We start from the raw sequence: 24,536 nt of genomic DNA, 5'->3' as shown, positions 1-24,536 counted from the left end.
AATTTTCAATGCCTTCGCCCTTTCAACCGCCTGATATAAAGAGGTTATCCCCTCCATTTGTAACGTCCGCCGAATAAAATGGTCCGAAACGGCCGTCACAAACTGCGAACAGGCAATCTTTTCGCGAATTTCAAGGGGGCACTCGGGGTATGCGAGGCGCGACAATCTTTCGATATCAGAGCCGAGAGCGGCCAGATCTTCCCCGAATCTTTGTCTGCGGTTCGTGAGGGCAGAATAATAGTTTTGCGTTAAACGCCCCTCGCCGAAACGCAATTCGAGCTTCGATTTTAGTTCCGAAAAATTAAGACACTCAATGTCTTGTATCGTTTCGAGAATCGTGCGCGCCTTCCCTCTCAAGCTCGAAGCCAGCGCGACGGTTTTCGTCGCGTTGTCCCAGAAATTCGCTCGCGCAATCAAGTTAAATTGTGAAAAATATTCTTGAAGGGGAACCGTCCCGTCGTAAGTATCAGGCTTTAATTTGTAACCGAGCCCGACGTTTGTTCCTATGGCGGCGTCTCCCGCAGTTCGATTCGCGACATTGAACACGTATGTACTCCCCACTCTCGGATTCCCGACATAATCACACGCAGCACTCGCGGTCGCGTTTCTCTCGATCGGGCGTGCATCATTATCACTCGCGACGTCCGCGACCGTGTTTCTTTCGATCGGGCGTACGCCTCTCTCACTCGCGCCGCCCGCGATCGCGCTCCCCTCGCGCGCGACCTGCGTCTCTTCGGCGTTCGCGCTTCGCGTCCCCATGTCCCCGGACGCTCTAATTATGGAAGGACTTAGCTGGGAAACGTTGGCGTTCGTCCCTCGGAGTCGACGGAGCTCCTCCTCCTGTCGGCGGATCGTTGCCGCATTCTCTTCGTCCCTTCGGGCCTGCTCCTGAAGACGTGCCACCGCAGCGTCGCGTTCCTTCAGCCGAACCTCCATATCGTTGCGAAAACGCTGTTGCTCCTCCTGTTCCAGCCGCCGCTCCTGGCGCAACTTTTGAAGTTCCGAGTAGACGGCTTCGAAAGCGCTCGTCTCTGCCACCGTCACTCCCGCATCCAGCGGATGGATCGCGCCCGCCTCCGTTCCTGCCGACGTCGCGGCCTGCGAACGGGTCCTCGGCGGGTGTGCGTGGTCGTCATCCTGTTCGAGACACTGTGCTCGTCGCGTTTTGATCCCGGACGAGCCCCCAAAATGTTACGCTCGCCGGGCGTTAGCCACTCTCTCGCTCTTGCACACACTTGCGACGCGCACTCCGGCACTCACTCAATAAATAAGGCTCGTTATTATATAAAAAGGAACTCGTTTAATGTAGATTCGTTTGTACACGGAGCTCGGGTTAACACGTCCGATCGTGACGGACACCCGGAGCGTAATCTGACAGTCGTAATTATCAATAACACAGCCGTCGCTAAAGACGATTCGCGACTTTTCGCTACGGGGCGACCCGCATGAGCGCACGGAACGGGCGTACAGCACGGGCGTAACAATATTTTAGTATTGCATCTCAGCTGATACAGTAGACTATACCATAGGATTTGCTTTCTTTTGTCAAGGAAAAAGAAAAAGAAATAAAGAACAAGGATAAGGAGCACAGGGAGAAAAGCGGCGAGCCCGAAAGACATCCACGCCCGAGTAAGTAGTGTAAACCAAAAATTAAATTTTGCGTTAGTCGTATCAGAAGTATTCTCAGCTGGTTTAATATCCCAAGGGGATCGTTTCTTGAATCGATTAGAGTTCGTAATCTGTCAGTCGAGTCCCCTTTGCATTTTTGTGCATAAACTGGATTTGGATAGATTACTTACATATATATCTATATTATATATGACCTTTTTTGGACTGCTGTCTGCTCTTGTCGGCCTCGAAAGTCAAAAAACATTCGTCCTACATAATTAAGTATTATATTTGTACAATTGTACGTCGGAGATGCTCACCGCTCGCGAAATTTATTTGTACGATAATTATCATTTGGTTCGTTTTTCGTTATACTATTTACTAAAATGTACAACAATTAAAAGCATTTTATTTTGTTCTAAAAATAATAATGTCACACTACGCCGAAAGATATGTTAAATTTTTCATATTTAATTTTCTCTCTGTAAGAGTTATTTGAAGCGAATTATTTTATATTTATATGTAGAATTAAGGCGCTGGTAAATTAAATTGTAAATGCGTCAGAAAGTAGGTAAGAGGAATTTTCAGTTTGGATTTAAAAGCTTAAATGATTTAAAATGATTGAAGTGTTAATTGCTGAGATATTTGATTATTTTATTTCTATGCTTAGTAAGAATACTTTGAAGATATATTTGCATACAAGTTTTTATACAATGCGGTGAGCGTCAATTATTATAATTGCGTCGTCATTAATGTTTAGGCAGATGCATGACAGTTCTGTCTATTTGTCTCTATTTCTTTGTCTCTGCCTTTAATACCCTCATCTAGTAATCGGTAGTTATATCGATAGATACTGTATGAAAGTTATTTGTGCGATGTATTATTCGCCTTCGTAGTCCTTTGCGATTACGCGAGAAAGATCCTGTTTTTAACCTGCGATGAATCATGATACAGTTTTCCACATCGACTCCACATCATCCATCACATCCATTATATCACATGCCATTGTCGAGAAAAAATCTAATATTACTTATTTGTTAAGTATTTTAACAATACAAATGTGTGTACCGTACTTTTTGTTATTTAAACTATTGAATTTTTGAAAATATGTAATCGTGTTGTTCATAGAAGAATAAGATAGATATGTTAATTATGTTCGTTATGTACTTGATCAGACTTTGTTGTCAATATGTAACATTAATTATTTTTATTTAATATGTTTTTTTTATGTTATGCTCAATTTTTATTGCAACGTTAAATACACAGTAGTAAGATTTAAAAAACTTAGAATAAATTTTAAGAGAGATTTAGGAGAATATAACAAAAATAATTTTAAGAAGAAAACTAAAACGAAGCTTAAATTGTATATGTTCTAGTAACATTGCATGCTGCAAACTTTTTAAATGCAGCTCTCACATTCGGTGATTCATTATACAATGTAATCTGCAAAGTTAAATAACTGAAACATCATTGTGGTCATTAATCAATCATAAATCCATTAACATCCTTTCATAATTTATTAATTTAAATTAACGACAAAGTTATAAATATATAATACCGACAAATGTATGCTTAAGAGATTACTGTAGCTTTTGGGGCATTTTAATGACAGAATCCCGAAACCAATGGGTCGCACATCATCATCGATGAGTAATAATCGCCATTACCGTATAAATCACATTTGCTATCCTCTCATAACAGTAATCTCTTCCCCCCTTCTTTCTCTTTCCTTTCTATCCCTTTTCCGCTTTTACCCTCCCGCCTCTTTCTAGTTTTCAAACGTCAATAGCAATTTTGATTATCATCGCCTTTTACTGTCTCGCCATCATCATTAAAATCATTACCACCATCACAACTACTACTATTACCATTACTACCACCCCTACCATCATCATCATCGTCGTCGTCGTTGTCGTCGTCATTGTCATCGTTATCGTCATCATCATCATTATCATCATCTATCATCATCGTCGTCGTCGTCGTCGTCGTCGTCGTCGTCGTCATCATCATCATCATCATCATCATCATCATCATTATTGTTATCGTCATCATCATTATCATCATCATTATCATCATTATTATCGTCGTCATCATCATAATCATCATTATTATCACCATTATTATTATAATTACTATTATTACTATTATTATTATTATTATTATCATTATCATTGTCATCATCGTCTTTTGCTTTGTCGATATTGGTACTCGTTCCGAATTACCTATCCTCTTCGCGAACCCTCGCTTTTTTCTCACAAATTTTCGTACGAGAATATGCGATCGCGAGGAGACGTATCGTGAATTAAATTCATCAGGAGTGGCAGCGGGTGTTTCAGCCGCGGCAGGCCCAGGCCAACGTGTCCGTTGGAGCATACGGGAACCCGCGACTATATATACGGTTCCTCTGGCGACTGGCTTGTCGACGCCACCTATACCGCTATTACCGCCGCCACCCTCGGGCCCAGGGCTTGCTCCGCTCCACAAGAGGCCCCCGCAAGTCCCACATCGCAAATGTACGTTTACTGTACCTGGTCACGTACACCTGCTGTGCCCGCTGTCTCTGACGCATCGGTCTGGCATATTTTCAGAATTACTGCATACCAAAGAGCGCGTTCCCTTATTCTCTCTTTCCCTTTTATAATTCATCCATTACCTTCTCGATCTCGATGATCTTTGATGCGTTTTAGGCTTGTCATAAACCTTTTGCAGACTTCTCCCGGAATGGTTCTAGAAAAATTCTTGCAAGATGTTAGAAACTTGATTCGCGAAGCGAATTTATCTTACAATTATTTTCTTAATCACATTTTCTTTCCCTTTTCTTTTTCGCCATCGTGCGCAAATCGTTTTCGATACATGACACGATTAATTTAGCTGATCCATTTAGACAAAAAATCTTGTGTACGTGCTGAATGTATATAGCGTAACGTCTTTATCGGACGTGGACTTCTATAAATTTACCTTATATCTTCATATGGATTTTTGCTTAACCCGTAAGTGTGTAGGTTAAACTGATCCAGACGCATGAATGAGTGAGTCTCGTTTGCACATATTACCAATCGGACACGACGATATTTTCCGGTCAGACACATTTCCGATTGGACAGTCTTGTTCGGACACAGTTGTCATCGGACGCAAACTCGATCGGACACAATTCCGATTAGACATTCCCGTATAATAATAGACCTTATTTTGCACTTAAGCACCGGGCGGTGTAAGGTGGACGTCGTTTTGCGTGAAAAGTTGGAAACCCATGTCTGAGACCTGAGTCTGTGTACGATCGGAACTGTGTCTGATCGAGTTTGTGCTCAGTCGAGACTGTCTGATCGGGAGTGTGTCCGATTAGGACTGTGCGTGCCCGATAGCGACTATGTCCGATTGGAAAATATCGTCGTGTCCAATTGGTAATATTGCAATATGTGCAATCGGGATAATCCCGCATGAACAAATGAATGTTTTTCTGTTTTATTTTTGTCTTAGCGATATTGGCGCTTTCAATACTTTCGCTCCACTTACTCTTGGATTTATAGTAACGTCAATAATTGGACTTGGATAGAGGGCGTGATAGTGTGTGGATGGGTGAAAATTGTGCGGCGTGATAGAGAGAGTTTTGAGCGGTTGTGTGTAGCGAGCGAGTACGCGGAGAAGTAGGCAAGCGGCTTAGAGGTATCTGCATCGGTGTAATTGGAGGCAGGTATAGGGATAGCCGTGTAAGGGAGATTTCCGTCTGGGAAGAGTAAGCGGTGGACGGGGGCGTCGCGTAACTCGCCAAACGCGGGAAGCGCGAGCAGCGTAGGTAACGGAGGTAGCGGTAGAGTCGGTAGAGTAGAAAGGGGTAAGACCGATAAAGCGGATGATAAACAACGGAAATTAATAATAGAAACAGGTAAAACAGTAACTTTTAGTGATGAAGATGTAAAACAGGATATAAGGGCAATCAGAGAGGAAATAAAGGAGGTAAAGAATCAGATTACCAAGGAGATAGGTAAAATTGAGATGGTAAAAGAAAGTTTTATGCGTTACGTAGAGGATAGGAAAGAGAAGGAGGGACAAGATGAAGAGAGAATAAGGGAAATTGAGAGAAAAGTAATTGATGTGGAAAATAGATGGTCAGGGTGGGTGGAACGTCCGAGAGCCCACCGCAAAAATTTGGGTCCATCGCTTTTATGGATAAATTTACTTGCAAAAGGTAGTTTATAAGTCGTATTATCATAAACAATTGTCAGCCAAACTCGTACCCCCTGCGTTATGAGCAATAAAAATTTATTAACAATTGGATTTCTAAGCGATTTGGGTCTATCGTTTTTATAGACGAAACTTATTTCATTCGAAAGGGCATCAAATTTCCCTTAAATATCCGGCTGATTTGCCCTGGCTCCTGCAAAATCCAGGCTGATCATGATTTTTGACTCAACGCGCGAGTCAGATCGAGCGTGGCGTTTGAAATGCGCGCCGTAAACAAGGACAGAGCGTCACGCTTTTATTTATGCTTTGGATACTATCTAATATTATAAATTTTTAAAGATCATAATTGTTGTTATTGTTATTATTTAACGTTTATGATATTATAATATTGTGTAGGGATTATGAATATTTTTTATTTTTTTATTATTTATATTATTATATTTTATATGTTAATTATATACTTTTATCATTTATCATAGTTAAAAATATCATATTTCCAGATAAAACGTATGGAACTGTCAGAGAACGTAATGTAAATTGGAATTTTGTCGAATATTTCCAAGTTTTTTACATTTTTTTATAATTAATTGAATTTTAACAAAATCATAGCAAATACTACACGGAAAAAAATAAACTGTAAAATATCGTCAGAAATTTGATGATACTATTTACAGTTTCTTATGTAACTCGGCTACGGGTAATGATAAACTCGTAATTTTTCAATGAAATAAATGAGATACTACTAACACGTCAAATGAATTTTTGATATGCACATCAATGCTTTTTACAGTGTATAGTAATATTAATATATATTCAAACAGTAAGATTAGATGTTCATACATCAATTTATAATAAAAATTTAGTAAAATGACTAAATTACAGGGCTAAACAGTATCTTTTATTGATAATTTTATTATTTTTTACATATCATTTTTTCCGTGTAGTATTTGCTATGCTTTTGTTAAAATTCAATTAATTATAAAAAAAATGTAAAAAACTTGGAAATATTCGACAAAATTCCAATTTACATTACCCAATAAGAACAGTATCGTTTTATATACGTATATTAAACGTAAGTATGGTATAAAACTGGTATAGGTATATGGCATATACGTATATAGAATTAACGTTTTTTATACGATAGTGTAATATACGTTTATAACACTCGTTTTTACTACGTATGTTTAATACGAAACGTACTTTATACGTTGGAAAATAGTTTATGTAACACCAGAATTTCATCTACGTTTATAATACGTATAAAAATAATATAATATTCTATTTAAATAAGCGTTTTTTTAATACGTTTATAATTTGCAAAAAATATCCCTTTAAATAACGTCTTAGGAATAGGATTTAATATCCAGGTATGATATATTTTTTAAATACGTTAATAAAAGGTTGAGCGTATATTATATTTATATGCTTTTACCGCGGCAATTTTTAACAAATAATAAACGTATTTTATACCACATCCTGTGCAGCTAATTACAAATTCGTTGAAATATTATTTATGAAATGAAAAACATAAACATTTGGAGAATACGATTATAATCCAGGTACGATTATTCAATTTTAATTATATTCTTTTTCGTTATTATATTCTTTTTTCATAAATATATTTACGAACACAACATTTCATAATGAGCCGGCACTGGTTTCTGACATTCACCCGACATTAAGAAATATTATATCATATCAATTCAAAATTGTATTACTCTTTTTAAACTGAATTTGTTTCTTAAGATGATTTTTGAAAAATTATATATTTGCGCTGGTTAAGACATATGTAGACTATATATAACGTTTACATCAAATTAAGAAATAGTCTACCACGTAAGGCAGTTGGCTCACGATGGAGAGGTCCCGAGTTCAAATCCCACCAAGGTAAGTGTGTTTTTCAAATACAAAAAAATATTTATAATTATGGACTGCATCTTAAGAAACAAATTTAGTTAAAAAATAGTAATAAAATTTCGAAATAAATAATTTTTTTTATGTCGGGTGAATAATTATTCGAATTTAATTCGTATATGTATAACGTTTAATACGCGAATAAAAATTGATATATGAAAACGTATATGAGACGGTCATAGAAACGAAAATTATACTCAAGTCATATACGTTTAATATATCATGTTTATACTATACGTTAATACCATAAATATACGTATATTATACCTTCTTGTTCTTATTGGGTACGTTCTCTGACAGTTCCATACTCTTTATCTGGAAATATGATATTTTTAACTATGATAAATGATAAAAAGTATATAATTAACATATAAAATATAATAATATAAATAATAAAAAAATAAAAAATATTCATAATTCTTACACAATATTATAATATCATAAACGTTAAATAATAACAATAACAACAATTATGATCTTTAAAAATTTATAATATTAGATAGTATCCAAAGTATAAATAAAAGCGTGGCGCTCTGTCCTTGTTTACGGCGCGCATTTCAAACGCCACGCTTGATCTGACTCGCGCGTTGAGTCAAAAATCATGATCAGCCTGGGTTTTGCAGGGGCCAGGGCAAATCAGCCGGGTATTTTCTGAAAGGGAATTTGATGCCTTTTCGAATGAAACAAGTTTTGTCCATAAAAGAGATGGACCCAAATCGCTTACAAATCCAATTGTTAATAAATTTTTATTGCTCATAATGCAGGGGGTGCAAGTTTGGCTGACAATCGTTTATGATAATACGACTTATAAACTACCTTTTGCAAGTAAATTTATCCATAAAAGCGATGGACTCAAATTTTTGCGGTGGGCTCTCGGACTATAAAGAGAACGGTACAGAGATCGGTAGCGAAAGTGAAGAGCGAGGAAATGATAGCGAGAGTGGATTATCCAGACGTTCCAGCTATTCTAGAAATAGGAGTAGATGTGGAAGTAGTTACGCAGGTTCTACTGTAAGCGAGGATAGGTTAAGCGTTAGAGAGGTAGGTAAGTTAAAAAAATGGGTGAAAGAAAAATAAAAAGATGAAAGAAGGAATAATGTTGTAGTGAGAGGGGTAAATTTAGATCAAGTAGGAGACTGGAAGGAATGGGCGCAGAAGTTTTTACTAGAAAAACTTGGTGTTAGATGCAACGTTAGTTATGTGAGAAAAAGCGGCACTGTTATGGTAATTAAACTGGAGGAGGTAGATAAAAAAGAAGTGATGAGAAATAAATACAAGTTAAAGGGTGGAAATATATTTATTGAGAACGACTTAACTTGGGAGGAAAGGAAGGTGCAGGAAGATATTCATAGATGGGCCAAGGTTCAGAAAGGCAAAGGGTTGGATATTAAGGTAGGTTTTGCGAGAGTAAGATTAAATGGGGTATGGAAATCGTGGACGGAGGTATTGAGGAATTCGGATGTCAGGAATGGCAATGAAAGTCGTCAAGCAGCGGGAGGGTGGGGAGGAGCGTGGAGGAAAATTTAGCGAAGTGAGTCAGAAGGTGGTAGAGCTAAGGGTAAGGGAGGATAAAAGGAAAGGAAGAAAGGAGAGCAGGGAGGAGGGGAAGGTTGGGTTAACGTGGAATAAAGATAGGAAATTTTTGTTTTGGAATGTAGTAGGAATACATAACAAAGATAGAGATTTCTGGAACTATATTACTAGTTTTGATTTTATAAGTCTTTGTGAAACTTGGATCGATTTAGAAAGTTGGGAGTCGATTAAAGGGAGGTTACCGAATTCGCATATCTGGGAATGTTGTAGTGCTACCAAGGCCCATAAGAAAGGAAGGGCAAAAGGAGGTTTTATTCTAGGTAAAAGAAAGGGATGGGGGAAAAAAGGAACAAAATTAGTAAAGATGGAAGAGGAAGGATTAGTTTGGTCAGAAATATTTGAGGAAGGAGGTATAATAAACATCATATTATTACATAACAGGGAGGGTGGAATAGGAAAGAAGAGATTCTAGACAGTTGGATTGAGAAGTTAGATAGAAAACACGTGATTATATGAGGAGACTTTAATATCAGAATAGGAGAATTAGGCGGCGGGGAGGAAGAGGAAGGAGGGTGGGAAAGGAAAAGTAAAGATAGAGTAATAGGTAATGGAGGTAGGAATTTAGTAGAATGGATACTAAGTAAGGGATGGTATATATATGTTGAACGGTTCAACAAAAGGAGATTGGGAAGGCGAATATACATTTACAGGCGCAAAGGGTAGCTCCATAATAGATTATATGATTGCGTGCGAAGAAATTTATGATAGAATTAGAGAATTTAGGGTAGATGCGAGAGTGGACTCAGATCACATGCCTTTAGTGGCGTTGTTGGATGAAAGAGATTGGGCGCTAGATGAGAACCAGGAAGTCCATGAAGAAGGAAAAGAGGGGGATAGGAATGAAGAATCAAGATGGAAAATTTGTTGGGATAAGAAGGCTATTGAAAATTATAAGGAGAAAATTGAAGGGATTATCTGGGAGGATGCGTACCAAGTGCTGACTATTGAAGAGAAATGGAACAAACTCAAGGAGATAGTTCACGAAGCTATGATAAGGAAGGAAATAAAAATTAGAAACAGGAAGATTGGCTTTAAAGACTGGTGGGACAGAAACTTTACTAAGAAGAAAAGAGAAGTGAAGAGGATATACATGAGATGGAGAAAAGGAAAGGTAAGAAGAAGGAGATATATGGAAGAAAGGAACAGTATGAAAACACTATTTGAACAGAAGAGGAAAGAGAAGAGAATCAAAGAGGAGGAGGAATTGAAGAACCTAAGGCACGGGACAGACATCAGGAAATTTATTAATAGGAAGAGGAAGAAAAAAGTTTGGAAGAAAAATAAAATAAGAGGCGGAATGGATAAAATATTTTAAAGAGCTTCTCGGGGGTACGGAAGAGATGGGGGAAGACAAGGAAGAAGAAAACATTATAGGAACGGTAGAAGAAAGACCAGTTCTTACGGACTCATCGCTCAGTGCGGTTAGGAAAGGTCTAGTAGAAGTTCTGAATCAAGTTTGGAAGAAAGGAATGTTACCAAAAGATTGGAGAACCTCCATTATAGTCTCACTACATAAAAGGGGCGACGAGAACACGGTTGGAAACTATAGAGGTATTTCTCTTCTGTGCTCAGCGTATAAAATATATGCGGAAATTATTAGAGGAAGGTTGGAAGAATCAGTAGAGAGGAAGGGTCTGTTACCAGAAAGCCAGGCAGGTTTTAGACGAGGTAAGTCAACGATGGACAACATTTTTGTGTTGGATTATTTAACACAGAGAGTAGATAAGAAAGGAAAGAAAGGTAAAGTGTATGCACTTTTCGTTGACCTAAAGGCATTCTTTGATAATGTGGAGAGAGGGCAGCTATGGAGGATTCTCAGGAAGATGGGCATAGAAGAGGAACTGATAGAAAAGTTAGAAAGCGTCTATGCGATTACGAAAGCTGCGATCAGATCAAAGGAAGGTCTAACAAAGGAAATATACATAACGAAAGGAGTTAGGCAGGGCTGTGTTCTGAGTCCAATGTTATTTAACCTGTATATGGCGGAGATTAGGAAAGTTTTAGAAGAAAGAAGTATAGGTAGTATTCAGCTGAGGGATGTAAGAGTGTGGTCGTTGGAATACGCTGATGATATAGTGTTCTTGGCTAAGAATAGGGAGGCGATGCTAGATATAATGGATACAATTAGGAAATTTTTTAGGGAAAGAAAAATGATTTTATGTACGGATAAAACTAAGATGGTTGTGTTCAATAGAAAAAGTAGGGAAAAGGCAGAAAAATGGAAATGGGGAAATAAAGGAAAAGAAATCGAAGAGGTTAAGTCATTTAAATACCTAGGATTTGTTTTTAACAGAAGCGGTAAGCTAACAGAACATATTAAAGAACTATGTAGAAAAGGAAAGATTGCGGCAAACAGAACCTGGGGTCTAGGAGAAAGGATATGTAGGAATAATTTTATTAGAAGAGGAATGTTATTTAGATATTTAGTTAGGAGTGTAATGTCATACGGTGTGGAGCTATGGGGTTGGGAAGAAAAGAAAAATTTAGAAAAGATAATGATGGATTACGCTAGATGGGTATTCAATTTAAAGTTTTGTACTCCGAGATATATGATGTCTAGAGAATTAGGAATGAGCAAACTTAGGATAGGGTGGGGAATTAGGGCTATGAGATATGAAGATAAAATTAGAGAAGCAGATGATGTACGATGGATTAAAAAGTGCTGGTTGGAGAAGGAAAGTAATGATTGGAATGATAGATATGGAAAAGAGAGGGAGAGATATTTTAATAGGAATGGTTGGAGCGTGGTAGCAGTAGAAGCCTTGAGAAGGGAGGGGAGAAATTTAGTCAATGAAATGAGGAACAGGGATACGGATGTACAGAGGCAGCTAGAGGAAAGTAAGATCTTAGAATCAAGATATAATAAGAAATATAGGGAACTAAACAAGGGTTTGGAAGGCCCCAGCTATCTAAGGATGGATAATATAGACAAGCAGGACCTAGGGGACAGTATCAGGGCTTTATTGAACTTAAGATGTGGTAACTTAGAATTAGGTAATAGATATTGGTTAGAAGAAGAGAAGAATATGTGTATTTTTTGCAAGGAAGAGAAGGATAGTATGAAACACTACGTTGAGGAATGTACGATGACAAAGGAATGGTTCATTCTATTAGGAAAAGATAGTAAGGAAAGGTTAGAAAAACTTTGGAACGATAAGCTGGACTCCACCAAAGCGGAAATATTGTTGAATGTTGTTAGAGAAAGAAATGCGAAAGAAAAAGAAAATAGATATAGGATTTTAACAGACTGTGCGAATGGCTGTGATCTTAGGTAATAGTGCAATAAGATACAATAATGTATGTAATATTATGTTGTTAAGGCGAATGTTTATAATAAATTTTATAATAGGATATTAGGTTATTAGGCATTGGATATTAGACGTGTTTGCACCCGTGGAATGGATGTAGGTATGAATGGTTAAGGAAATGATTGTAAACCAAGTCCATTTTCTGGCTGTTGCTAAAGTTAATATATATATATATATATATATATATATATGTAGGTCCAGAGGTATGTTCCGGGACTGTTTACGTTTTTTGAAATGTACAGTCCTGGAATATAACGCATATATATGTAATCAGATTCAAAAAACTGTCCCGAAAATTGCCGTAGGACATCAATTTTTTCCAGGACAGTCCTGGAAACTGCCAAATGTCCCGGAATATACCGATATCAAAAATAAAAGTCCCGGAACATACTTCCGGACCTACATATATATATATATATAGTAACGTCAATAATTGACGATCAAAAATTTCAGCTATAAACAGTAATTTTGTTTTATATTCCTTGGGTTACTTTAATCCCCAGACACGTACATACATAACTTTCTGTGATTCAATTTAGCGTACTGTTTATTTTATTTGTTAATTATAAGAAAAAAATAATTATTTATAAAAAAAACTCATTTTTAGTTCACAGTACTTTAGTTCACACTTCTTTTTTATATTTTTTTATAAATATAAATACATTTTTGTTTTGAAATATTGTCTGTTAATAATTTTCAGTTATTTTTAATAATAATTATTTGTTGATATTTTTAATTATTTTTGTGACAATCTGCTATAAAAAATTAATATGCAAGCAGACGAACATGTACTTATAAAAAACTGATACGATAATATATTAATTTTAGAACTATTGCTAGCTTTGAACAATCATATTATTGAAATAATACTCCTATGTTCTATGTGTTTATACTTTAAGTTGAAGTACAATAATAATTAAAATTTATTTGATTATTTTAAAGGTCTGTATTTACTGCACAACTTGCAAACTGTGCAGTTATTAACTAAATAGATTATGTAGAGAAATAATATTTTTAAAAATATGGACTTTAAATTTTTATTGCTTAAAAATTATTATTTTGTTTAAAACATGTCTTAGTTTATAATTAATTATAAATAAAAATGAAAAATTTTGTTTACATAAAATATAAATAAACTAAAATGTGGGTCAAATTGACCTTCACGTGAGCGCTTATGTCAAAAAAAGTCACCTGAGCACTTACGGGTTAAGATTATTTAAATCTCTAAATTTTAAACGTGCCTACATTCGAGTATTTATCAAGTACATTTGACTCAAATACAAAATACATATAGACAATAATATAAATTTACGAGAAAATGTAAAGTCATACTTTGTGCTTAGGTAACAACAGTGAATTGCTATATTATAAAAAGACTTTATTAAAAGACTTTATATAAAATACAGAGCTTTAAATTGATTTTTATTTCGCAAATTATGTCATTGTTAAGAGATAACAATAATTAAAATTTACTTAAAAATAAAATTTTTTTAATTATAATTCAGACTTTTGGGAAAAAAGACACATTACAATTGACGTTGATTGAACTGGGCTAATTAATTAACGCGTTGCATTCGAGCAATATGAAATAACGAGACCAGAACTGACATCACCCTGCGATTAGTCGTTATACATATAAGAAATGACATTTTATGGTACAATCCATTTCGCGACTGCAATTAGGTTCTTATGTATATTCGAGCGAGGGCGAACGATTAATTTATTTTGATGGCTTCGAGATGAAAATATTCTGAGTTGAATATAGCGTAAACAATGCATTTTTGAAAAAATCTATGTTCCTTGTTCTTTTTTATGGTTTTGGGGTAAAAAAATCTTAAGTAAGAAGAGGAGTTAATTAGCACTTCTTTGCGCGCGGAGACAGAATATGTATATAAAAAAAGATAAACAACTATTGTTTAAGACATTCTTTTCTTCGATAAATATTTGGACCTATTCAAGATGATTGTTTTAATTCAGTAGGTTTTCGAAAATTCGCGAAACGATTGAATACTTTGTAAATATTATGTGCATTTTTGAAAAATATGTTTTCTACAAATGTTTTAAGGTATGAAGCGTTGTAATATAAGGTTAATAATGCATCAGTTGATCATAAATACGCAATCGCACCTCTAAACATTTCTTGAGGAATTAGTGTAATCTCATCAGTAATTTTTTGCCGTTATGTTTTCATGCAGGTTATTAACCCTCAATACACTTACTAGGTTAGCGTAACCTGCGCCGATTTTCAAAGTTGCGGCATTTGAATACGCTTTGAGCAGGAACGTTGAAAATATCTTTTGTGCTACAACTTTGTTGACTTTTTCACTAAAATTTTTTGCCAACACCTCACTGCAAGGAGACCAGGGAACACACCAGAATAACATCATCAAATCTCTTGAAACTTTACTTGAAACTTACTCTTTTTATAGGAAATATATATTATATATTTTTTAATGTCTTGTTTACGAGACACTCAACCATCCCGGAACATTTTCACTACCCTGTATATCCTTCAACCTGTTCACCTACATCTTGCATTTAGCAATCAATCCCCAATAGCATGACCAGACTTTGTAGAAGCGTCGCAACCTCGTTTGGACAATATTTGATAGATTATAACAAATAATAATGCCTGCTTTTCGTTAAATAGAATTTGAATTTTCAATGTGATAACAAATAATGAAGTGATAATAATATAAAGTAATATAACATGGAAAAATACCATATAAGAATTATTTGGGATGCATTTTATATAAGTTAATTGAGCATATTTTTTAAATTATTATACTGATGTCGATAGTTTCGAAATAAACGAGAAAAATATATGATAGCTTTTGTTTAGAAAAAATGTCTTTTGAGTGTGAAAAATTGCGAATTCTATTATGCTCCGATTTGTACAAGGTTTATCTCAATCAAGGGAAGGGGGGAAAAATCAAAATTATTAATATATTGATATATCGAAGTTTATATCAAACGCTTAGATTTATTTTGCAAACGTTAATAAGGTTGTAAGATTGAGATGGGCAATGAGAGGGAAGTAACGACTAACGCTCTTCTACATATAAAAAGAAATCAGATATTTTATTAATCCTAAATATTATATATATATATATATATATATATATATATATAGTGTATTTGAAAAGAATATAAATATATATAAATTTTTGAAGAATTTTATAAACATAATTACATAGAGTATAACTGTTCATTTATACAGAAGTGTCAAATATAAACTTTAAACTTAAAAATATATTCTTTTAAACAGATTTTATTGTTAAAAGACGGTATGCATTTTAGGCATTTTGGGGAGCACGCAGGACTCGTTGGATTCTTTTTGTTATTCACAATCAGTATCACTTGCTGAATGCAAATGAAAAACAAACCGTATAAAAGCATCTAATTAGTTACGACATATGACTTCCAAGTCAGATCCATAATCTCTGTTACAGGAGTTACGAGAAACATTTATTTGTAGGCTCTATTATATTCATAGTATTTTATTTTATAGATACTCTACAATAATAGCCTTTATCACAAAATTTTATTTAGTACAAGTAAAGCCACGATTTTAATAAAAATATAAGAGAAATTTGCTGAGATGGCTTGAGAAAGTGATAAAATCAACCGTTTTACTTTCTTCGGTATGAAAATGTGTTTAACTTTTCCTACGATTTTTTTGGCCATTTTTCTCAAATTTAGCAAGTGATACTGTAAAAAAAAATGAATACAACAATCCCTGCGTACTCAAAATGCCTAAAATGCACATCCTCCTTTGATTGTTGGAAAAAATTACTTGGCAATGTTGCATAAATAAAAACTCAAAGTTGGTAACTTACAGTTATTGAGAATGAATGCGAAGTGGAAAAGTGCTTTTATTGGTAAAAAGTAATTGCAGAGAAGAATGAAACATATTGAAATGGAAGAAAACGAAAAAATGTTATGCTAAAGAAAGAGGAAGATAATTCATTAAATACAAAAATCAAGAGCTTTTAAATAATATTAAGTTTATAAATATGCGATATGTGAAGACTTACAATATTAAATATTCCTCTATCGAATATTTTAGATGACATAAATATTATATTAAATTTTTATTTTTCACAGTTATAAAAAATCATAATAAAATTACTTAAATCTTTGATGATACTTTTAATATGATATTTTTGAATATATATTAAACATTGATTTGTTTAATTCTTAATATTTTTAAATTATTTTTATTAAAAATTGTATGACATGCAGTATTCATCGAGTATTCTATTAGGTTTTATTACAAAATTTTCATCTTTATTATAAATTTTCTTAAAACTAACCAGTGAAAATATTTTTTTAAATTCACATTCTAACATTATTTATAAATAAGTTTATATTTCAATTTAATGCAATTTAATTATGCAATTCTTAACATTTTTTTGCAATTATATTTCAGTAAAAGAATATATCAATACCAGTAAGAAGCTCATCCTATTTTACAAAACTTATTTTAAATTTTTCATCTTATTTTAAATGAGTTATGTAAATCAAACTCGGCTCTTGTTGTCAGTTTCGTGAAAAATGACGCCAGCTTTGTTTGTCTTCTGAGTGGCAATAAGATATAATTTGTATAGCAACAAGCTAATATTTAAAATTTGACAACATAATCAAATAATTATTTAAAAAGCCGATATCGAAGTATTGTTAAAAAAAAAATTTTTTTTAAATGTTCTTAAGACAATTAAAAAAGTTTCGCAAAAAGACCAATCACTTTTCCTTGGAAGCTTTCCTCCCGCGAGAGCAAAAGGGCACCAAGGATCACTTTCTCGATTAACGATCGATTTCGACTTCCGGTGGGAATAATCGTTGCGATAAAACAGATGCGCGCGCACAAGATACGGGCCAGAGAACTCAATTCATCAATTGTACTGTTTCTTGTACAATATGTTCTAGCCTTCCTCGCGACCACCGCCCCTCCCCATCGCCCTCTTCATCACGCCAAACCCACAACCACTACCAACACCACTAACATCACTGTCACTACCGCTAACAGTATTAGCGCAAGTACCGCCCCGGTAAAACGTTCCCCGGTAAAGTATTCGGTTCATATGACCGTCCATCACCCACCTACGTCGGGCGCTGCCGCTGCGGCCAGGCCGGAGCGCGGCGTTAAAGATTTAAGCCAAAGGTGCCGTGGTGCGAATGACGAGGTTCAGGCAAAACTGGTCCGCGGCCATCCAGCAGCTGCGGCTGCAGCCGCCGGCGATGTTCCATCATCCAAATCATCCCTCGATACGCGATCCGCGTCAAATCGAGCCGCTACTACCGCCGTCCAAGCTAGTAAGTAGCATGTTGTGCCGTGGCTAAAAAGAGAGTCCCGGTTTATAGTCTCTTGCTCTATTTTTTTTTTAACTTTTTCCAGTCATTAGCCAGTGTCTTTGCTTCGTGTGCTCGTGTGTTCTGTGTATCTATATATTGTTAATGTAACTTTGTGATTGATGTAAGATATCTTTCTTTTTTATCTTTGTATGTACAGAACGTCTTATTTTAATCAAACGCGCTTGAATATCTCGAAATCTAATAAACGAGATATCGAGGTCCAATTTTTTTAGGTTGTATAGCTTCAAGGGGAATACATTTTGATAAAAAAAAATTTGATTTTGAATGAAAGCGTCAAGATGAGATAAAAGTCAACTTCACTTTGTAAATGAAATTCCATAATTTTTTAAACACCTACGTTTTATGTTTTAATGTTCAAACTGACTGCATATGCAGAGATTAACACGATGTTAAAAAGATCGCATTTATTAATGGCTTTTGAATACTTCTGTAATGCGCGTTTTTAATTCATTGGATTCATTATTAGTTCCTTACCAATAAATAATGTCTTTGAGGTATTGACAGAAATTCTCATTGTTCAAGCCGAAAATTGTGACAATTTATATTTCCTGTACTAGTAAAATAAACGTTGCTTTATTAGAAAACAATACAAATGAAAAAAATTGCGTACGTGTCCCATTTTTTTGTTGTATCCACTAATAAACTCGCAGTTTATTTAAAAAGTTATCTGCTTTTATCATTCATTCTCATGATCCCCAATGATCTTTGATGAGTGCTTATTGAAATTATTTGTTGTGAGAAGAGTTACAAACATAGATGACTAAAAAATTCAGGTTTTATTTAAAAAAAATAAAGCTGATCTTTATTTCACCTTGACAGTCCCGTCCAAAATCAACTTTCTTTTATCAAAATATATTTCCCCGAAACCATACAACCTTAAAAAAAACTGGACTTTGATATCTCATTTAGTTCTCGAGATATTCAAGTGCACTGATTAAAATGGGACACTCTATATATCTCTCTTATTCGCTGACCTGTCCTTTTTTCTGTTTCTTTTTCTCTCCATTTCTCTGTGCGCCTTAGTCAACGCCTCCGTCTATTATCGTGTTGCACGATAAGAGTGTCGATTTAGCGAAGTTAGTATTTGAATTCTATAATTACATGATTATAGTTACTTACGATCTATTTAACGTTACAAATGCTTCGAAGCATTTTTCTGCTCCTTTCTTTCAATGAAGAAAGAAGGAGAAGAAGAACGCTTCAAAGCATTTGTAGCGTCAAGTGGACCGCAGCCTATGGCTGCGTTCGCTTTTGGGCGCTTTCGTACTGAAAGTTGCCTGAGTTGTCATTGTCAATCATGATACGATCATCATTTATATGTTATTCGTTCACCCTTTCTTTATTCTTTTCAAACGATTATGTAAACAGCGTGTATATTTCGATACAAAACAGCGTGTATATTTCCTCCCTTCTATAAAGTTAGAAATCATGTACATGGCATGTGCACCTTCTATCGAAGAGGATGTGCATATTAAGCTAGAAATTTTAAGTACGTTCGTTTTAATTCAGTTTTTCTGATAGCACCATTTTTTAACTGGTTTCTCCAAATAACGCGATTTCTTCTTACGCGGCACGTATTTAGTATGCGTAAAAAGAAAGATGGGTGTATGATAATTGCACAAAACACTATATAATTTCTCTTTTTTTTTTTAGATGTGAAAAGATGAGTTTCTAGATTACATTTAGAGGATGAATTGTACTTTGTTTTATAATGAATGTAAAAAAAGAAAGTAAATTCTGTTAAATAGTTAATTTAAAAAAATGCATTGTTAAAATCGAAATTTAAAGATTAATATAAAGATTAGTGATATAAATTTTTCTATCGAACTGATTTCTCTGAGTTTTGTGGTATTGTAATTGACTTAGATACTCGACGCTCTATCGACGCATTTCCGACTTATTTTGTGTTCCACAACAATTTATTCCTAAATATATACATACTATACATTTCTTTATCTTATACGTACATTTACATTTTTCGCATTCTTTATGAAAATCCTCCTTGAATCGATCAAAGAATCAGCACAGGACAAAGCATGATAAACCAAATCTACATTATGGAGAAATGTACAGTAGTGCTTTCATGCATGGAAATGTTTATGAATCCATTAATTTTGTCAGACATAATTATCTTTTTGCGTTGCAATTTATCTAGTATATCTTATCCAAAACTTGCATATAGGAATCTTGACTAGGACTAACTAGTACTCTTTAATATTCTTTAAAATTACTTTTCAACGCTTTTTATCTCCATCCAAAAATGCTGATAAATTGTTCTCGCAGAGAAACTTCTCTGTACTGAGACTCTTGAAATCTTTTGAAAACTAGAAAACATATTAGTGACTATGAACATACAATAAACGATTTTATTATCTTATATCACACTTTATCGGATGCGGAAACATTTCGTCATACTAGGCAATATATACATGTATATTGCTCTTCTGCATAAAACAAATTGCACTATTTGCGAATCTCTCTATGTAGAGTAGGATAAAATTTTCCGATAATGGGAAATTTTGCAAATGTACGAAGATTGTTCAAAAAGTTTCTTAAGGACGTTCTATCGTCCTTATACTAGAGAAAATCGATTTTCTTAGGATTTTTTTGAAACTGTGAATATACGTTAATTTAAGTGTGCTTTATGCGTGGTATAAATTTCAATACCTCTTCCGGTATAAAAAATAAAGATACTGAGCCTCAAAGTTTCAAAAAAAATTTTGTTAATTAATTTTTTTAATTTTGGCATTTTTTCCTTATAGAACTCGACGAGAGGAGCAACTTTGGTCCTTTTGACCAACCTCGTATCTCTTACCGTTTGGCCTGGAAAACCTTTTCATTAGTAAAAGTTGAAACTTTAAAGCTCAGTATCTTGATTTTTTATATACCGGAAGAGGTACTGAAATTTATACCACGCATAAAGCACACCTAAATTAACGTATATTCACAGATTCAAGAAAATCCTAAGAAAATCGATTGTCTCTAGTATAAGGACGAGAGAACGTCCTTAAGTTATACATAGATACTGTGATTTTTCGTATAATTTTGAATTTAGTGGATAGTTTCATCTTTTGTAAGATTGTCATAACAAGTCAATCTGTCAAGTACCTAGTTTCTGTTTGATAATGCTTGAAAGTTGTTGTGTTTGATATTTCTAGAAAAATGGAAAGAACTGAAATTTAGTAATCAAACAGTGATCAAATTCTTTTCATAAATTGAGTTTCGAATTGCTGCCACATCCGCCTATTTAGATTTGGCCTCGTGCGACTTTTATTTGTTTCCAAATATGAAAAAATGACTCGAAGATAGACGTTTTGCATCAAACAAAGAGATAATTCAGACTGTAGATAGCTATTTTGAGGAGTCGAATAAATTAAGCTATATAACTGCATTAGAAAAACATTGGATGAAGTACAAAAGGGATTATGTTGGGAAAAAAATGCATTTGAACTCAAAAAGATGATGTTTTCATTGTCATTTAAGAAACATTTCAAACAACCTTCGTAAAAGCATATAACAAGAGGGGTTACACTTTTAATAAAAGGATTTTTTTGTGATATATCTTTTGCAGATTGACTCAATTATTTTCCAAACGTATTTGTTTCATCATTTACTTTCGACTCTGGCTGTTGTTACATAATACCTATATATGTATAATGTATTATGTCGATAATAATTGACAAACTCAAGAGAACTGAAATAATTATATTCAAATTGTTTTAACGTTTAATTCCAACAGCTTAATAAATTAAGTCTATTATTTTCAGATACTTCAATAAAGGAGATTTGTTAAAATTTCCAAAATAAGGATAAGGTTTAGGATTAAATTGAAATTTGTGTTTTTGTAATCATGTGTAAGAGAACAAAAGCTCCTTACCAAGAGAAGAACATTCATTCTTTACTTTGTTGGAATAACGAGAATAACATCCATGAGTAAAACTGTTAAATAAGCGAAACTAGAAAAAATCAAAACGATGCAATAGTCAATAGTCTGAGAGAACTTTGCCAAATCGATCGGAGTGCTTTGTTATAGAAGATATCTCCCTTTCTCCCTCCCTCCTTCCTCTCTTTTTTTCTTCCGCCTTTCCCTTCTCTCTCTCTCTCTCTCTCTCTCTCTCTCTCTCTCTCTCTCTCTCTCTTTCTCCCCCCCCCATCTCTCTCCCCATATCTGTGTAGCTGTGTATGTATTGTTGCGTATCTTTATATATTGCATTTTGAAAATACGTCAAGTCGTCAATGTACTTTACGGGATATACGTTATTAGTGGCCTTCTTGTATTCTTTACTCACGCTCGAGAGTTGGCTGCACTCGATGCCGACATTAAATCTTTTAATCCCCTCAGGGGTATGAAAAACAACATGTAAAAATATCTCAAGGAATTCGACATTTCCTACGTATTGATAAGAGGATAAAGATATCTCGTCGCAGCAGCGTAGAACAATTAGCACTTTCAATGTTGGTCAATATTCATTCCAATGACACGTGTAAAAGACTGTACTGTCTCGGTGAACGATAGTTTAAGCGTTTTTCATTCATCCTTTTGCTGCCTCATCAACTGATGTACATACATGCTTGTCTATCATTACCAGATTTATTATAGTACTGATACATATATATCAATTCAAGACTTGAGTAAATAATTATATATTTATAACAAATAAAATAATTAATTATAGATTTATATTATAACTGAGTAAATGGATAAATTGTTGAATAAATTTATCTTAATTAATATATATTTCGATAACTTGTAAGATACCGCAGCGAAAAGATTGATTCCCTCGTCATCCGTAATTGATATTCGCCAACGCTTTGCTTCGGATGTACCGAAGTTACGTTAATGACATCGTCCAGTCTAATTTCGTATACAGCACTCCGCAACAATTTTTGCAACTCACATTAGAAATAAACATTCCAAATACGTTGAATTCAGTTAACAAGAACAAATACAACTGCAACTTTGCCGCTGCGACGATGGTGAGATACAATTCGCGCCCGATGTTGTGACTTTTGAAATTTAACACTTTCTCAAGTTATAGAAATTTTCAAATTTAACTGCAAATCTCGAACTAAATCGCACTGCAATAATCGAAATCTCGAACATTAGTGATGTCCGCATATTATTTGATAATAAATAAATAGGATTATCAAGGGTAGGGCACGTATTATACGAATCAATAGCGATAGTTCGACTCATCATCGAGTGCAAGCTTCGGGGAACACGGGGGGGTGGGAAGTTAGAACGATCATCTACGTCGACGATAAAGCGGTTCGTTCCACACGTTCTAGTGACGGCGGAACCTCAAGTAAACGGGGATGTCACCGGCGGGGATTCAAGTGTCGCCTCGACACCACCGTCGCAAACGAAAAAGGCGGTGGCGCCAGCGCCTGTCACCCAAGGAAGTCCCTGGTTGGACGACGAACCGGTGGTGAAAAGCCCGCCGGAGCCGACGAGGGTGAAATCGCCGGAGCAGATGATCATGCGCTCGCCGGAACCCGTGAACTGGACCGTACCCCTCGACACCGGCAAGACCTTTACCGTTACGCAAAATGTCCGAGAAGGTAAAAGCACGGCAAAACCATAAAATTGTAACTTGTTTAGTTCGAGGAAATTACTTGTACCCTTGAAAAGTTTATTTAGCGTTATTTTTCATACGTCGTAAATCTATAAGTGTCGTATAAAAAGCATATATTTGGAAAAAAATACGGTAGAACTGCATATTAGTGGCAACCTTACTGATTTCAATGACCTTGATATACGTGGTGCTCTACCTAACTTGATGGCTAACTTGAATGTTACTCAGAGCCATATCCTTGATAATATATGTATATTATCATTGAAATTTTGATGAGAGAGAGAGGTTGCCCTTTCACCAAAAGTACTATGTATAAAATAATGGCGTTGCCTATGATTTAGCATAAAGTAGGTATATTAATAACGTGACAGGTGATATTTAAGTGATTATCACGATTAAAATTCTATTTGCTTCTTTCGAAGAACCTCTAACGCGTCCACATAGTGAGGCAAAGACGTGGGCACCATCCTCGTTACCATCAGCGCCGCAATCAGCACCGCCGGAACTCGCGGCTCAGCACAAGTCGCAGCATTCCCAGCACTCCGGCTACAAGTCACCTGAGAGCGAGAGCGTTTCGCTCGGTAGTTTTAGCGGTATAAATGGACACAAGGACCTGGACTCGGAGAGAGATAGTCCGCTGCCCACGAACGTGCAGGACGTATTACCTACGAAGGATGAAAAGGTCAGAAACTATATATCTTTGGATATGTTCTTTTTTCCTCGGTCCTTCCCTTCTTCCTTACACACACACACACACACACACACACACACACAACACAAATCGCATACTTTCTTTTAAATGTAGATACATGTTTTCTTTCGATATTTTATTATCATGCGCATAAGCATGAAAATATTAAGATAAGGTCATCAAAAGATGAATATTTTACGAGACATTTCATATTTTATCGCAAAATATATTTTATGTCAAAATAAAACACGAAATATTCCGAATCTTTTTATTGATTTTTAAAAATTA

General features: G+C 35.0%; 1 protein-coding gene across 19 annotated transcripts in view; it reads left to right on the top strand.

Annotated features, from left to right (window-relative positions):
* LOC143904675 (uncharacterized) overlaps positions 1-24,536 on the top strand; it is a 132,856-nt gene that overhangs the window by 102,440 nt on the left and 5,880 nt on the right. For 13 of the 19 annotated variants that reach the window (XM_077419497.1, XM_077419501.1, XM_077419498.1 and 10 more), the window contains 5 exons: positions 1,551-1,629; positions 3,924-4,121; positions 17,535-17,921; positions 23,271-23,543; positions 23,980-24,239. In XM_077419497.1, coding sequence (XP_077275623.1) covers positions 1,551-1,629; positions 3,924-4,121; positions 17,535-17,921; positions 23,271-23,543; positions 23,980-24,239 — 1,197 coding nt within the window. The remainder of the gene's footprint in view (positions 1-1,550; positions 1,630-3,923; positions 4,122-17,534; positions 17,922-23,270; positions 23,544-23,979; positions 24,240-24,536) is intronic. The other 6 variants (XM_077419500.1, XM_077419513.1, XM_077419499.1 and 3 more) reach the window with 5 other exon arrangements.

Source organism: Temnothorax americanus, unplaced genomic scaffold, assembly GCF_048541705.1.
Source record: "Temnothorax americanus isolate GAGA-0224 unplaced genomic scaffold, ASM4854170v1 Scaffold55, whole genome shotgun sequence".
In the NCBI taxonomy this organism is placed as follows: domain Eukaryota; kingdom Metazoa; phylum Arthropoda; class Insecta; order Hymenoptera; family Formicidae; genus Temnothorax; species Temnothorax americanus.
This window is presented reverse-complemented; position numbering and strand designations above follow the sequence as displayed.